This window comes from Danio rerio, chromosome 5 (genome assembly GCF_052040795.2).
Source record: "Danio rerio strain M-AB ecotype USA chromosome 5, GRCz13ab, whole genome shotgun sequence".
NCBI classification, from domain to species: Eukaryota; Metazoa; Chordata; class Actinopteri; order Cypriniformes; family Danionidae; genus Danio; species Danio rerio.
Window position 1 is genome coordinate 34,289,508 of NC_141025.1, and position 17,858 is coordinate 34,307,365.

The window sequence follows — 17,858 nt, forward strand, 5'->3', positions numbered from 1 at the left end:
CAAGCCCAATCAGATACAACTGGGCTAGCTAATCAAGCTCTTACTAGGCTTTCTAGAAACCAACTTGCCTCAACACACCTGCAAGGATGAGCTAAAATCTGCAGGACACCGGCCTTCCAAGACCTAGTTTGGACACCCCTGGCCTAAATGCTAACCGTTAGCATAATATCTTTGAAACTACTCTCCCTTCCCTGCTGTCCAAAGCCATACCTTCTGAAATGAAGAACTTGCACATTACAGACGACAGTGACCCACTAGTTCATGTCATGCACCAGATAAAAACCTTTATAGTACTTTATAATACAACAATTCTGAACAAAAAACTGTATTATATTTAGCTCGTTTTCAGTTGTGTAGCGAGCAAAACTTGTCAAATATTTGCAATATTTCATGCATGCGAGGATCGCTGGTCTCACTTTTTCACACACTTTGTCCTAAAGCGACTACTGTATGCTAAGTGTTTGTCTGGCGGGGTGCAGAAATTACATTTATTACTAAGCCACATTTGCATGCTATTTTAGACAGAATACTGAAAATAGCATGGCAAACAATATAGGGAGTGCATCACAGGTTGTCATCGTTCAAAAATGAACCATGTGAATATAAAACCAACTTCACCTCAGTAAAGCAGGCTAGGCAAAATAAGGCTGTTTACTTAAGTTTTGTTAAACTAAATAAAAATGTACATTATCGATGCTGTAAATGGCCCTTATGAAATTGAAAAGTCACATCAATCTTTTACTGGAAGACACCAGTGGCTCAACAACACTTCTGTGCATATAGCCAATTCATAAAACAATACAATCTACAAAAGCTTTGCGTAGTTTTAAACATAACATACCTTTCTAAAAGAAACATATCTGCCATGGTGTCATTCTTCCACCAGCATGCAAACATAACTCCAATATTGATTCAGGATTTTAAAAAGTTTTGATTCAGCATTTGTTTTTATTGCTGTTTGTCTCTCATGTGCACATGAATGCAGTGCAGGCGCGAACGGCGAATCTGCTTGAACAGCTGCGCAGATGTACAAATCTACACATGCTGACAGACAGTTTGGGCTACTTATCAGAATTACAGGAATTGTCGGCCCACAACATTTAATTGGACAAACATTTTTTTAGTTTTCTGCCTTAGCCAGAATATAAAAAATACATATAAATACATTTAGATCATTTACTTTAATCATTATATAGGAATGTGAAGAGACTTTCAACCAGCACACAAAAAAAAGTTTCTGAAAACAATCACTTACTGCACCTTTGACTTTTCTAGTCATTTTCAAATTGCATCAATCAAACTGACTAAAAATATTAAATAAACTCTGTATAAAAATAGTTGAAACTCGATTAATTTATTAAAATAAGTAACTAAAACATTAGCTGCCATGACCTTTGCCTTTTTTTTTTTTTTTTTTTTTTTTTACATTTTCACAAATTGAGTTATGAGTTATGTTATATGCTTGCTCATTAAACGTGTCCTAAATAAAGTTTTGCAAACAAATGCAACCTTGGCAGGCAGAAGACATTTCTTTCCAAAACCTTTCAAAAAATCCTACCAATCACAGTTTGAACAGCTGTGTGTACAAATAATGGAGAGGATTTTAAACACAAAAAAGTAACCCGCACTTTTCCTTGGGATATTTTTTAGGGGATGTTTTCTCTGTGGTAAAAACTGATTAGCCAATATTCCTGAAAACACATGCAATTTCCAGACACGTCAAAATAAAGGATGTTACTTTTTATTATCTAACAGCATCCAACAAAAATGACAATCCACCATAGAGAGTTCATTCACATTCGTTTTATTCCCATGCTGAAATCGGCAAAGCATGTTCCGTTTTCAAAACAAACCAGTGTGTGACTCAATGCCTCATAATTGCTTTCTTCTGAAGAACTGAGAAAGTACAGATTTGTGTTTTGATTTTCTTGCAAAAGTATGAGGTAGTTTACAGGACCTTTACTAAAAATGGCTGAACATAATACAGGGTGTTATATAAAAATATTAATGTGTAATTTCTTACATGGAGTGGAACCAGAGGGTCATAACAGACATTATGAAGTATAATCAGATTAAAGTATAATCCAAGAACGGAACAAATGGAAGACAATATGTGGCTACTTGAAGACAAACAAGAAAATCGAGAACATTACAACCAAAGGAGAATAATGATTAAAAGACTGAGAGAAATTCCACCTATACTATTTGTTAAGGGAAGAAAATTGTGTAATGATTGTTTTCATGGCAGCAATGATTCATGGATTTAGAACATAGATTCAATTTGTTTGCTCAAAAATGCCCTCAAAGTTTTTACACCATCTGCTAATCCTGCAAGCATATTCAACCTTAAGCCCAATAACATCATCAAACACGTTTCGCTAACTATTCATAAGCCAAACAGACTGTCTGTGCAGTTTTATTCTGACAGGATTTTTTCATTTGTTTTCACTCCACTGTTTTAGGATGTTCTCTGCTGCTTGCAGGGTCGAGTCCTCCTATTAATGTTGACAGAAAATGTAAAGATATTAAGTATTTTTACATTTTAACATTATAAAAATATGATGATTGTTATTATAATAGCAACTTTAAATTTTGTATATTATGTAATGTAATACAATGTGCATTTATATAGCGCATTTATTGTGTATGGCCATACACCCAAAGCGCTTTACAATCATGAGGGGGGTCTCTCCACACCACCACCAGTGTGCAGCATCCACTTGAATGATGCGACGGCAGCCAAAGGACAATGGCGCCAGTACGCTCACCACACACCAGCTACTGGGGGAGTGGAGAGACCGTGAGAGTCAATTTAAAGGACGAGGAGGATTGAGAGGCCATGATCTTAAGGACCGATTGAGGGACTTTGGCAAGGACACCGGGGTAACACCCCTACTCTTTAATAGTGCCATGAGATTTTTAATGACCACAGAGAGTCAGGACCTCGATTTAACGTCTCATTCGAAAGATGGCACCCACTGACAGTGTAGTGTCCTCTTCACTATTTACTGGGGCTTTAGGACTCACACAGACCACAAGTTGAGTGCCCCCTGGTGGCCTCTCTGACACCACTTCCAACTGCAACCTAGCTTTCCCATGTGATCTCCCATCCAGGTACTGACCAGGCTCAGCCCAGCTTAGCTTCAGTGAATAACCGATCTTGGGCTGCAGGGTTATATGGCTGTGGCTGTGTGATATGGCTATATTATATTATATTATATTATATTATATTATATTATATTATATTATATTATATTATATTATATTTTATTATATTATATTATATTATATTATATTTATTATATTATATTATATTATATTATATTATATTATATTATATTATATTATATGTATCTTAAATATAATACCAACATTTAAAAAATCTGTTTACAAAAGCACTAAACAATACTAAAGGTTTAACTAAAATTAATGGACTTAGAATTGTAATAATTATTGTTACTAATTGTCTAAAAACATAAAATACAAAAATAATTTAAACATAAAACTAGAACCAAGTATGCCCATTAGATATCTATACTGTATATTTGGGGTTAATATTATAATAATACTGACACTTCAGAAAATTAAGCAATTATGTAAAACATTTTTAAAATATCTATTTTAATCATTTCATGTTCTGCATCATATTATGCGAGGATAATACCTTAACAAAGCAGAATCTGATGTATTTCTGGAATTGGTCTCTGTGTTCTGGACTGTAGAAAGCAGATACCGGGATGGTGGCCAGTCCCTATTCAGAAGTGAATGACAATAATATTTGTTTATTATTATTTATTAGACAAAATGTTTTTCTCATAGATGTTACAAGTGGACTTTAGAACCCAACCACTTACCTTCTCTTTAATGAGCCATTTCACAAATCTGTAGTCATATGGTTCGTCCTTAGTAGTAGGGTCATTAAGGTCAACATCTTAAAAGAAAATCAATTACATAAAAATATTTATAAGTCAAATAAAAAAGAAAACACTCTATGTTTCATATTTCTCATATTATCACACAACTCAAAATAATGCAAATTTAATATAATGCATAAAATAAACATTGTAGCAATGTTCTATAATGGATGCATGTTATATGTAATCGCTGCAACATCAATTAATAGGTAAACATGGTACACGACAACAATCAAATTCAAACAAACCAACTCAGAACATTTTTCGGACAAACAGAGTTTAGGAAAGCTCAATATAAAATTAATATTTATATAATATTTAAAGAAACAGACATCCATGCTTTAAAGTCATAGTTCACCTAAAAATGATCATTAACTCATCCTACACTTGTTCCAAAACCCATTTGATATGCTGAAGATTTACTGATAAATGTGAGAAAAAAACAGTCATTGACTTCTATAGTATTTTTGTTCCTACTATGGATGTCTATGAAACTCATTTTAGGGTAAACTATCCCTTTAACTCTTTGCTTGACAATGTTATCACTTACTAATATTGGATATATCTGCAATCATGAAGTATCCACCCTGGGGCAGAATGGGTTTCAGACCAACGCTCTTCAGACAATCTGTCAGCCTTTTTCTCTTTTCATGAAGAGTGATAGGTAACTGGTGAAAATAGCTGTCCTCTGTCCCAAATACATCATATTCTCGCTGAAAACCCACTGATATGGCTTCCTAAAGATCAATAAGAGATAATGTCAGTTCACTGCACATAATAAAAACATTACAAACATTACCCTTAAAACAAATAAGCACAGTTTTACCTGGGCAGCTGTGGCACAGTGATACACTGAGTTCTGATGGACGGTTTTCAAGTGCTTCATGATGTGCCCTGATCCTATTGCCCAACCCACCTACATTCAGATGAGATCTGATCAACACAGGCAAAACAACTAGTGAAGAAACAAACCCTGTTGATTGTGACTAGCTTACCTTCCATCCTGTGGCACTGAAGGTCTTTCCTGCACTGCCGATGGTGACAGTACGTTCCCACATACCTGGCAGACTGGCTAAAAAAAGGAAAGTTCTGCTCATTTAAAAGTCCACAAAACTGTCATTGGAGTTACTTGAAGAGTTCTGCTTTTACCGATCTTTACATGCTTCGCTCCATCGTATGTGAGCCACTCGTACACCTCATCACTGATGCAAATGACGTCATGTTTAATGCATAAGTCTGCAATAACCTGAAGTTCCTCCCGTTGATAGACCTGCGTAAATAAAGAAGAAGGTTAAGCTTAGGCTGGACATACTTGACATATGACCTTAATTGCAGTTGCAACTCTGTGATTAAAATGAGAGATAAAAATTATATGAGTATAAATATTAGGTCTGTTAGATTAAAAAAGTTTTAAAGGGATATTTCATCCTAAAATTTAAATTCTGTTTATTTACTCTCACATATTTTAAACATGAAAAAAACAGTTATGGAATACTATTAAAAAGCAGCAGCCATTGACTTCCAAAGTATTTTTGTTCCTACTATGGATATCAATGGCTGCTGCTTTACAACATTCTTCAGATTATCCTCAGTGTGTTCATTGAATAACAAAAGAACTTCATAAAAGTTTAAAGCCACTTGAGTGTGAGTAAACAGCGAATTACTGCTTTAAAATGGAATTCTGCAATTGCATTTAGCAAGTTAAAGATTAGCAAAACCAAAGATATGCTGAACCTTTTATGATAAATTAATTATAGAAAATGTATCATGGCTTTGACAGTTTAATTAGAAAGGTTTATTAACAATGTTTCTTCTACAAATCACACATTAGAACACTTTCTAAGGAATTAGGTGACACTGAAGACTGGAGCCATGAAGCAAGAACTGAAACAAATTTTTTAAAAATAAAAAACCTAAAAAAAAATCATATGTACATAAGTATTCAAAGCCTTTGCTCAATACTTTGTTGATACACGTTTGGCAGCAATTACAGCCAGAAGTCTTTTTGAATAATTTGCCACAAGCTTAACACACCTGTTTTTGGGAATTTTTGCCCATTTCTCTTGGCAGGCCCTCTCAAGCTCTATCAGGTAGGATGGGACGCAACTGTGTACAGCCATTTTCAGATCTCTCTCCAGAGATGTTCAATAGGATTTAGGTCTGGGCTCTGGCTGGACCACTCAAGGACATTCACCGAGTTGTTGTAAAGCCACTCTATTGATATTTTGGTGGTGTGCTTTGGGTCATTGTACTACTGGAAGAGGAACCGTCACCTCAGTCTGAGGTCAAGAGCGCTCTGAAGCAGGTTTTTATTCAGGATGTCTCTGTACATTGCTGCAACCATCTTTTCCTCTATCCTGACTAGTCTTCCAATTTCTGCTGCTGAAAAACATCCCCACAGCATGATGCTGCCACCACCATGCTTCACTGTAGCGATGGTATTAGCCTGGGGATGAGCGGTACCTGGTTTTCTCTAAACGTAATGCCTGGCATTCACTCCAAAAAGTTCAATTTTAGTCTCATCAGACAAGAGAGTTTTGTTTCCTATGGTCCTTTTGGCAAATTCCAGGCTGGGAGTGGCTTCCGTCTGACCAATCTACCATACAGGCCTGATGGATGGATTGCTGCACAGATGGTTGTCCTCCTGTAAGATTCTCCTCTCTCCATAGAAGAACGCTGAAGCTCAGACAGAATGACCATCGGATTATTGATGACCTCCCTGGCTAAGGGCCTTCTCCCCGATCACTCAGCTCAGATGGCCGGCCAGCTCCAGCAGGAGTCCTGGTAGTTCCAAACATCTTCCACTTACAGATGATGGAGGCCACTGTGCTCATTAGAACTTTCAAAGCAGCAAAAATGTTCCTGTAACCTTCCCCAGCCTTGTGCTTTGAGACAATCAAATTCCTTTGTCTTTATGCTTGACTTGTGCTTTAACATGCACTGTCAACCATGGGACCTTATATACACAGGTGTATGCCTTTTAAATCATGTCCAATCAACTGACTTTACCACAGGTGAACTCCAATTAAGTGGCTAAAAAAAATGATCAGTGGAAACAGAATGTACCTGAGCTCAATTTAGAGCTTCACGTCAAAGGCTGTGAATACTTCTGTACATGTGAATTTTCAGGCTTTTTATTTGTAGTAAATTTGCAGCAATTTAAAAAATATTTTTCCACATTGTCATTATGGGGTATTGTGTGTAGAATCTAGAGGAAATAAATTAATTTAACCAATTTTGGAAAAAGGCAGTAACATAAACAAATGTGGAAAAAGTGAGGCGCTATAAACAATTTCCAAATGGACTGTATATAATAACCACATGTAATAAAAAAACAGTTCTGCAACGCCTATATGGCGAGAAACAAATATGCTTTTATTTAATATTTTACACAAAGGACTATTTAACATTTCGGTGTTATCATACATACATGTCAAAATGTAACATTTTTAAAATTTATTTTCCAAAAAGCTACTGCTACTGTTTTGGAAAAAAAGGAATCCCCTACATGTAAACTGTGGCTTGGAGAAATTGCCTCTATGTTACATTTGGAGCGAATTAGATACTATTTGAAAAGAAAACTTGACTAATTTGACCAAATTTGGAATCCTTTTATCTGTTACCTTGAAAAAAACTCTCATAATAATGCATCATTTCTGTAATGTTTTAACTTGCTTTGTCATCATACTGTTGTTCAAACAGGTCTTTGTAACAAGTTTGCTTGTTATGTGGGTGGGTGTTTTTTTTTTGCTGTACCCATGTTATTTGTGGACAAAATATGTAAACAGAATTCATTTTGTCTTGAATCTGTGTCTTCATCAATAAAACTTATTTGACAAAAAAAAAATATATAATTTCTTTGAAAAGTTATTTATTATTTCTTTTTTTATATATAGGATGAAAAATCACTATGTATGAAATAAAAAAAAATATTGATTTCTTAATTGATTAGCATTCAAAATGTTCACCAATCAAAAAATATTTGATTTAAGAATAAAAATGTAAAATTTATTTAAGTTGTCGGTGCCTAACTCACCTTGCCAAGAGGATTATTAGGAGTGTTGATAACAATGGCTTTGGTTCGAGAAGTAAATTTACTGGCCAACTCTTCAGGAGACAAAACCCAGTCAGCACTGGTCAGAGCAGGACCACGGCCTTCCCTCTGTCGACACATAGCAAAGCATTATTCAAAATAAACATTTTAATCTCAGATTAAGCAAACAGATCATGTGATATTTGAACGTACAGGTTTAAGAGGCACATACACAGGCGTTCCTCCTGCCATCATAACCATTGGCTGATAGCAGTCAAAGAATGGCTCCACAATAATCACCTGCACAGAAATGGGGGAAATGGGCTATTCTGATACCACTCTTACATTATAATACTATACTGATAATAATACTAATGGTACCTCATCGCCCTCATCAACGAGAGCCTGGAAGGTGCAGAAAAGTGCTTGATATGCTCCAACAGAAACTAAGATATCCTCCATTGGATCTATTTCCCGACCAACAATCCTACTGAAGAACTTGGCCAGGATCTTCACTAGGTTTGGGTGGCCCTGTATGAGCCCATGTTGCAATGTTATTTAGTAAAACTTTACTAATATCGTAGTGGTTGATGAATCATTGTGAATTGAAAAACATCTCTTACAAATGCACGCGTGTACTGGTGCATGCGGAAACCTCCAGTCAGTGCATTGCAGAAGGCCTCCTGAATGAAACTGGGAGGAGAGAAATCAGGGAAGCCTTGGCCCAAGTTCACAGCCTTATAGTCAGCAGCCAGCTGAGTGAACTCCACCCTGCCGAAGACATGCATGAACATCACAAAATATTCACAATAAGGAACAATAATGTGCAGGTTAACTTTAAACTTCAGTCTTTACTGTTATCAATCACAGTAATATTACATTATTACAGTTCTCTGTGCAAAACAAGAATAGCTTATTGGCGCCATCTTGAGCACCACTTAAAAGACACAATTGATTTTTATATAGGAATGAAGGCCGCACAATTTATTGTATTGAAGTACAATAGTTGAGTATGAGCTACAGAACACATGGGGTTTGTAGAGTCACTGGTAAGTTTAGCCATAAAAGAGTGAAGGTTTAAAATTTTGAGTTTTTAAGAACTGTGACTGAGCATTTCAAGAGAGTTTAGAACTTTTGGGCACAGAAAATTATGTTTCTTCTTTCGAGTCCAAATATCTACATTTCAATGAAAAACACGATTATTTCACTTATCCCATTGGTGGATAATTTAGCTTGTTTTAAGGAAAAACTAGGTAAAAATGTTTTCACTAAATCTAAGAACATTCAGATATTTGGAGTCGAAACGAGACAAAGTACGAAAAGTATTTTTTGGATTGTGATTATTCAATTTTTGTACCTGAATACTGCTGTTAAATAAAGCTAATCACATCATCTGGTGAAACTGTATTCAAGTTGCAATATTTAATCACAGAAAAATAAAATATTAGATTTTTACAATATTGTGCAGCCCTGATATGCAGGAATATTGTTATTTTCGTGCACACACACAAACACTGTTCTTTACTGTATGTACTATATCATAGTATAGAAGTGTTTCTCAACCACATTCCCAGAACCACCAGCACTGCATGTCTTTGACGTCTCTTTAGTCTGACTTGTCTATCTTTCAGTCTCTGCTAATGAGCTGATGATCTGAATCATGCGTGTTTGGTTAGGAAGACATGGAAAATGTGCAGAGCTGGTGGTCCTCCAGGAACATGGTTGAGAAACACTGTTATAGAACATAATAATCTTATGCTAATTAGCGTTTTTGTTTTCTGCGTTGTAATGATCTTATTAACGAAATTTAAATACTATGAATTGAATATTGTATACTATGAGTTTAATGTATTTTCATGTATTTTCTAGTTTTAATGTCCGTGTAATAACCCGGATATACTACACTAAATGGCTGTAGTCGATACACCATTATTAACAGGATATGAAACTTTATTACCATATATTTTTGTCAATTCCTTCAAGTCTTCTCGCGTGCAACCTACGAGACATGATGCCCTGCGTAATCAAACAAAAAAAGCATTAGATATCAAAAAATGACTGCAAATTACGCCACAGAACCATGATAATGCATACAACAGTGCAGCTGGAGTGAACTGCTTCCTACCTTATCATGAAAACCTGCGATTACTGATCTGACTGAGAGCGAAGGTCCATACACAGCCACTCTCCTCCACATTACAGTGTTTCAATACACTTCACAGCAGGTTTTCTGCTAATCAGTAACGCATAAGTTAGTAAGACATTATAATCACATACCCAGCGCTTGAACTGTCAACCTTTAATGTTAAATGCCGTGCAGTCAATAATTCAGTGACATGACAGAAGTGCTGTCCTTGGGTTTCAGACAATCAACAGACAAAACAAGCTAACGATACTGTGGTACATGCCAATTTCCTCCTGTAATCTATGACCTACCGCAGGAAACTTTCTGTTTAGCAGGGAAACCTCGTTCATTTATTTTCCTCAGCTGTTAAAGCCTTCATATTTACTTCTCTAGTGTTTCCCCCAGTCTGAGCCAATGAATGTGCGAGGAGAGCTCCTCCTCCAGTCGGATGCCAGTCTGTAAAACCACTTCCGCTATGGGCGGGGCCAATATCATATACATATAATTTGCATTCGTCCTAATATGTCATTATGGAGAAAAGGCACCTATTGTGATAATCTCGTTAAATGTCTATTACCTTAAATAAATAATGAAAACACAAACTGTGGACATAAAAATGCTCTTTATAAAGCTGTCATCTAAAAAGTGACAACACAAAAAGTCATTTATATAGAATACAAATTTCATTTTTTTTTTCTTAAACACAAGACAAACTTTTTTTCCTCATACATTTCTGTCTATAAGCCAGCCTTCTTGACATCCCCAGGCAGCACACGACCCTTTTTCCTTGCCTTCTGTTTGCGCTTCTCAATCTTGGCATCAGCGCGTCTTTTAATATTTCGTTTGCGCTTGTCCTGTCTCTTCTGCATTTTCTCCACGACTTGCTCACTCCTCATTGCCCACTTCTTCTTTCTCTGAGCTTTCATTTTTTCTTTCTTCTTGAGTGACGCGTGCAGTAGTTTCTCATTGTCTTTGATCTTCATGCCTTCAGCTTTGTAGAGAACATTGGTCCACTTCATCTTCTCCTCCTCTTTTTTTGCTTTGCCTTCATCCTTCTCCCTAAGCTGCTCCAGGTGAGCTTTCCTCGCCTCGATGCGTGTTAAAAGCTGCTTGTAGTTCTTGCCAGTGAGGGGAGTCAGCGTTCCTTTCACCTTCCTTTTCTTCTTCTCCATCATTTTAGTTCCTTTGTCTACATAATCTTCTCCAACCTCCATCTTGTTGAAGACTATAAAGCTCTGCTCCTTTTTGGCAGGCACGCTCGATGTAGCAGTAGAGTCTTCTTCTGGTTCTGTCTTTATTTCTTTGACATCTACTGGCTGCAAACCTGCAGCATCTGCTAACTTTTTCAATCGAAACTCCTTTCTTTTCCTCTTCCGCCTTTCCCTTTCTTGTTTTCTTTTCTCCCGTTTCATCTTGACCTCATCAGAGGAGGGATCTTTCGGCGAGCCCTGGAAAAAACATTCATATAATTGACTTTAAAATGATTGGCTTGAAATATAAAGAAGGGATTTAATGCAGTTTTTAAGAGAACAAGTACTTATCATTTGTGTTTTTAAAAAGGATACAGTTCTGTAAAAATAACCCTGGTTTACAAATGCCACTTATTTGGAGTACAGTGCTGCTTAATACTGGATATTTTTAGTACCTCCTGGGTTGGTTTTACAGGCCAGCCATACCGATACTAAAATGTGACTGCACATCATTAGCGATGTTTCCATACAAAACTGCTAATTAAATTTATGCACAAAAATTGATTCAGCAACATTTCAGAAGTTTTACAGTGTGCTCAGCCTGCTGGTTTGTTTATTCACACACATTTTTATCATCACATGATCTCTTATAACAAAATCACATGACCTTTTTTAGTGCCTATACTGGAATTTGTTCAATAAAAGTGTTTCTATTGTAGCTGATACACATTTTTTCTTGTTGAATAAAAAGTTTAACCTACTCAGTTATGCGCAAATGTTTTTTATGCGGATTTTCAAATTGTATATACATCTTGGCGTTTCCTTTAACTGTTTTTTATGCGGATATCCAAAATGTGCATAAAAACAGGTGAATGGAAACAGATATTGATTAGCCAGAGAGAACATCACTATCTGCATCAGTAAACAATCAACATGATAATCCAAACAGGCTAGATTTAAATAATAGTAAGCAGCAGCCACCATAGGAGTATTTTAAATGAATGTCACACACAAGATAAAATGGAGTGAATCCAGCATAAGAATGGGGCAAACATTAATGATTTAACGACTGTAGAAGCAGCGCAACTATAACAAAACATCTATAATACCACACAATTTAAAACATTACTAAACTGCAATGGAAACAAAAACCAAGACAATAAAATTCATGCCAATTCGAGTTGTGCCAAAATGTGATGCTGTATTACACATTTCAGGCCGGTAATTTGCAATGTCACTTTGTAAACAGCACTGTGCATCTTCACACATACAGCGGTTTAGTCCACCATTAACTGAACATGTATGACACGTGCACGACACTTTATTTCTTTTGCAGACTGAACTGACAATAAACGTGTAAAACTTCAATAACTTGCATTTTGTCAAGTGTTTGGAGCACTTTTTCTTTTAGTTGAAGTAAGTTTGTGAGAATGTTTTATTTTGTTCCTCATATAATACTTTTAATAAATGTAATTATCCCACGGATTAATAAAGGGACTAAGCCGACAAGAAAATGAATGAATGAATGAATAATGTAAATATAAATAATGTAAATGTAATAAATGTAATGTTGTTTTTGCAGCAGAACTCAAAACTGCTTTTATATGCAATTTTTAGTACCCAAAGAACTATTCTTATGAGCCACTAAATTTAAAATAGTATTGCATGTGAAACAAAGTATAATATATTCTTCTGAATGACAGCGATTTCAATCACTTTCAATCTTTGGCTCAAAAACAGCATGTACCTGTCCACGAGACTCCTCGATCTTCTGGTGAAGCCTCTGGCGAAGAATGTCAACAGCATTGAAGTCCTTTGATGCTGCACCTAACAGGGATGAATCAATTAAAACACAAGTACTCTCAAATACAATAAAGCGTCATGAATGAATTAATACTCTCTCTTTATACAAATTGCTTTTTTACCTCCAGGCTTATTTTGTGTTACTGAAGTCCCGTTTTGGACAGTTTTCCTTTGAGCTGGAGGTGTTGTAGCTGGAGTGCCCTTAGGCACAGGTTTGTTTTTGTTTGCATTTGCGTTATCTCCTTTAACTTGCTTTTGCTTGTTCTTCTTTTTCTTCTTTGAAGGAGCGGCTTCATTTGCATCATTTCCACCTCCTCTGAATGGAACTAAAGGGGAATACATAAAACTTTATTAACCCTTAGGACTTATTGACAAAGTATATATGGTAATATTTTTTAATATTTGTATGAACACAATCTTAAATGCCAGGCAGAACCATGAATTACAGCATGGCAAGAAAGTAGTAAAAAATTGAAAGCACAATGTTTACATTTGCCAATTAATTGAGCAATAATTCATGTTATCATTTAGCTTATGGTCTTTTCCATGTGCTAAATATATGTAACTGATTGATTTTACAGAAAAGATACCAGGAATGACATGACTTATTAGTCCTGTAGCCCCCACTGACAAAGATCCAGAGTTTATCCCATACATGAGCTCATTTGTCCTACTTTGACTGGTGTGCCATCTTAAATTGTGAAAATATCTCATCCAAGAAGTCTTTAAGACGGAGAAGAATCTGACACAAGTAATGTCATCTTTCACAATTGACCTGCTGTTTTGTTTTTAAACACAGAAAACATTTTACAAGTAGCTTTTATTCTAAATCTTGCACCTTATTCTTGACAGAAAAAAAAATAAATAAAAAGGTGTGAACCACCAAAAGCAAATTTTAAAGCGTATAAACGTTTAATACAAATTAGGCTATAACTTTAACAGTTTCCTTTTTTTCTTAATGATACATGATAAAAATAAGATATATAAATACTTGTTTTTTCATATTTCTTTATTCTTAATCGTTAGGAAATGTTTTTGGTACATCAAAAATAAAATTAAAATGACACTAAAATGCAGTATTAAAACCATAACGTTAAATACTTAACTTCTTAGTTAAATAGAAAATGAGGTGAATAACTGCCTCCTTTTCACCAGGCTGGCTACGGTCCTGCTTATTTTTTGATATGAGATTTTTGTCATATCGGCCAGCCATATAAACTCTCTATAGAGCACTTAATGAAATCCTGATTGAAAAAACCCTGGATTGTAAGACTTTTCAAATTTTATGACATTATGAAAGTGTCAATTCAATATCAAAACTTTACCATAGGTTCTTTTCTTTGGCTCCTGTTTGTGAGACACACACACTTTACGTGTTAACTTCTCCAGGTAATCATACTTGGCAGCAAGGCTGGCCATGTTTCCTGTAACAGAAAGTTAACAATATAATAAATGTGTAAACATACAACATTGAACCACTAAACAGCTGATAGCAACACATTACTTATGATTTTAGCAGTCAGAGTGCTATGAAATTCATGCAGTATTTTTGGATAACAATAAAAAACACGTCGACTACCGAAGTAGATAAATGTTGATTGGTTTACCTCACACAGTCTTTGAAAATGTCAACAGAAATTTCACCGCACAACTTCAGTGATTTGATTGCGGCGATTCATCAGTTGGATGGGGAAGAAAGTTATAAAAACATTTTACCTCATTGGAAATTACAAAGCGAATCAGACCACAATACGCACTAACAATAAAACCCCTAATAATTCTTCCATATATGAATTCAGAAACATGCCCCACGTGTGTACGATCTTGCGCATGTGCAGGATGTCTCAGAATCCCCGGAAATGGTTACATTGAAAACATTCCCCTGAAAGCAGAAGGCATGTTATGTAGTCGACCTGTCTTGAAAATTTCAGTGTTTGGGTTACAGCTATTTAGGCTAACATGAGCAGTTTTAGATTAATGCTGATGATCTCTAACCAGACATTTAAGATTCTTCGATGCAGTGTAAGTTATCACATCCTAAAGTAGTTTGCTGTAATTAAGATTATTATCAAGTTATTTCTAACTCTTTTTTGACAGTAACATTTTAGTTTATTCGTTTATATTTTTGTCCTTAGGCTCTCTTTTCACCAAGGAGGACCCTGTTTGTGACACGACAGAGTTTATTCAGACGTCAGGATGCTCCAGTGCTCCGGTGTAATTCAGATTTTATTATTAATCTATTGATTAAATTGTCTATATTACCGTTCAAAAGGTAGAGGTGGATGTGTTTATGTTTTAAACACCAACCAAGACTGCATTTAAATGTTTAAATGACAGTAAATGTTTATTGGTTTCCACTTTTTAAAAACTATTTCTGATCCCTTCAGAGTGAACATTTCTAACTATTTTATAAGTATTATGATTAAAAAACATGTATGAAACACTTCAAATATAGAAATATATTGCAGTTTAAAAATGTTTGTGGAAACTTTGGAAGGACAGCATCTTTAATGTCACTTTTGTTCAGTTTTAAATAGCCTTGCTGAGGATTAATAATTATCTTACTGTCTCCAAACAATTGAATGGAAGGGGCTAGATGTAGAAGTAAAATGTCTTTCTTTCAGGCACTGAGAAGATTTCCCATAGTCTGGTGTGATTATTATTATTATTACTTGAAAATTGTGTTTCATTTTAGATAACCTGGCCAGGTTTAGTCAACAATCAACTTCCACTGTCGAAGGAACAAAGAAAGGAGAAGACACCTTTCTGAAGTGGTTTCTCTTGTTGATACCCGTCACCACCTTTTGTCTTGGAACATGGCAGGTACAGACACACACAAGTGTAGTGTTTATCTTATAAACCCATAACTAAAGAAGCAATGGGGTACATGCAGTATATTTTATCTCAGGATTTTCAATGGTGTGCACATAGTCCTTTAGCAGTTTCTGAAAAGCCCTATTTGACATTATAGGTGAAACGTAGAAAGTGGAAGTTGGAGCTGATCAGTGAACTTCAGAGTCTGACGACTTCAGTGCCAATCCCACTGCCTGTAGAGTGAGTCTCTGTGCCTTCCGTTCCTCCATGTGGAGGTAATACACAAACTTATAATGATTTGATGTTATAATGAAGTAACAATGTTATGTATGTGTGAGGCAGTACTATGGAAATCAAGCAGCTGGAGTACAGGCGTGTGACGGTCCGTGGACATTTTGATCACTCTAAGGAGCTGTATATTTTGCCCCGTTCCCCTGTGGACCCTGAGAGAGAGGCTCGAGAGGCAGGGAGGATATCCTCCAGTGGTGAAAGTGGAGCAAATGTTATTACACCCTTTTTCTGCACTGATCTGGGGTACAAACACACACTATTAGAATTTTACTTGGATTATGCATATACTTGATTTGCAACTCACTGCAGCACATTTTTAGGATCACTATCTTGGTGAACAGAGGTTATGTACCCAAAAACAAGATCAAACCAGAAACCAGGACGAAAGGACAGGTAATATAGTGCTTTTCTTAATTTCTTTTTAGATCAAATCTAGGCGTAAATATTGCCAATTAATTTTTTTTCTTTGTTAGTCCAAACTGGCTTATATACACACAAGGTTATGCAAATTAGCAGTCAGATGCAACATTTAAAAAAAACAAACAAAAAAAAAAAAACATGAATTTTGTATTTACTAATGAAATCTATCAACTGGTGACATATGTACACTTCACATGCAGTGTATACCCTTAATTCTTGACTTTTTAATGCTCTTATTGGTTGAGTTTATATTTTATAAAAGGTGATTGAGGATGTGGATCTTGTTGGTGTTGTGCGTTTAACTGAACAACGGAAACCATTTGTCCCTGAAAATAATGTGGAGGCAAACAGATGGCACTATCGTGACCTGGAGGCCATGGCTAAGGTCACTGGTGCCGAAGAGATCTTCATTGATGCTGTGCTTGGTTAAGTGCTTTTCCCAATATCCTGACTTTTCAAGAATATTTAGAACAAACTCTAAACTTGTTTTACCAGTGATCACATCAAATGTTTTAAAATATTAAAAATCTTTTTTTTATTATTATTTAGATAGCACAGTACCTGGTGGGCCAATAGGAGGGCAGACAAGAGTGACCTTGAGGAATGAACACCTGCAATACGTCATCACATGGTTTGTTAAACTCAATCTAACACATTTTCTTATAGAAAATGTTACTTCTTATTAAGTCTATTATATTTATATATACCCTTGCTCTGAAAAAATTGCTTTAATTCTAAAGATAACATACTGTTTTTATTTTTCTCCCAGGTATGGACTGTGTGCTGCTACTTCCTACATGTGGTATGCAAAATTCATCATGCGTATTGCTTTATGAAAAATATTCAGGATTTTGCCCTTTTTGAAAGCTGTAAAATAAAAACTATTTTATGTTAAACTTAACACTGTTGGTAAAAGTGTATTCCTTTTCTAACAATTACAGCAATGCTCGTGTAAAATTAAGGCAATCTAGCTAAATTTAAATTCAATGACATTTTTTAAAGTAATTAGAATATCTTAAATCACAGCAATGCAATAGCATTAATTAGAATACATGCCCCTTGTTTGTACGGCATAGTACAAAATCAATATCCGTTAAGAGTTAAAATAACATTACAATTGAATAAAAATAAATTGCTGCTTAATATTGAACTCAATGAGGGGTTTGATGAATAATGAACACTAAGAAAGTGGTGTTGAACGCAATAGCTAATTTTCATATGGTTTCATGTTTTGGAATTTTTACCTGTACGTCTCCAAATCATTATTA

The 17,858-nt window shown here is 35.5% G+C and overlaps 3 protein-coding genes across 5 annotated transcripts; 1 reads left to right on the forward strand and 2 right to left on the reverse strand.

Annotated features, from left to right (window-relative positions):
• Window positions 1-1,788: 1,788 nt before the first annotated feature.
• On the reverse strand, window positions 1,789-10,508 carry kyat1 (kynurenine aminotransferase 1). Of its 2 annotated transcripts, none has more exon segments than NM_213359.2 (14): window positions 1,789-2,495; window positions 3,665-3,751; window positions 3,855-3,931; window positions 4,465-4,651; window positions 4,741-4,830; window positions 4,910-4,986; window positions 5,064-5,184; window positions 7,951-8,076; window positions 8,161-8,247; window positions 8,329-8,478; window positions 8,571-8,718; window positions 9,905-9,963; window positions 10,073-10,177; window positions 10,384-10,508. In NM_213359.2, coding segments are annotated over 13 exon segments (1,341 nt in total). In that variant the 5' UTR covers window positions 10,145-10,177; window positions 10,384-10,508; the 3' UTR covers window positions 1,789-2,435.
• A 167-nt stretch (window positions 10,509-10,675) lies between these two features.
• Window positions 10,676-14,909, reverse strand: surf6 (surfeit 6). Of its 2 annotated transcripts, none has more exon segments than NM_201065.2 (5): window positions 10,676-11,520; window positions 13,010-13,089; window positions 13,188-13,391; window positions 14,391-14,491; window positions 14,677-14,909. In NM_201065.2, coding segments are annotated over 4 exon segments (1,089 nt in total). In that variant the 5' UTR covers window positions 14,485-14,491; window positions 14,677-14,909; the 3' UTR covers window positions 10,676-10,809.
• Window positions 14,910-14,994: 85 nt separating this feature from the next.
• Window positions 14,995-17,491, forward strand: surf1 (SURF1 cytochrome c oxidase assembly factor). Its single transcript, NM_001080173.1, has 9 exons — window positions 14,995-15,087; window positions 15,201-15,279; window positions 15,761-15,888; window positions 16,037-16,119; window positions 16,222-16,413; window positions 16,491-16,563; window positions 16,853-17,015; window positions 17,140-17,221; window positions 17,360-17,491. The coding sequence occupies exons 1-9, from the start codon at window positions 15,025-15,027 to the stop codon at window positions 17,424-17,426; spliced, it is 930 nt and encodes a 309-aa protein (NP_001073642.1). The 5' UTR covers window positions 14,995-15,024; the 3' UTR covers window positions 17,427-17,491.
• Window positions 17,492-17,858: the final 367 nt, after the last annotated feature.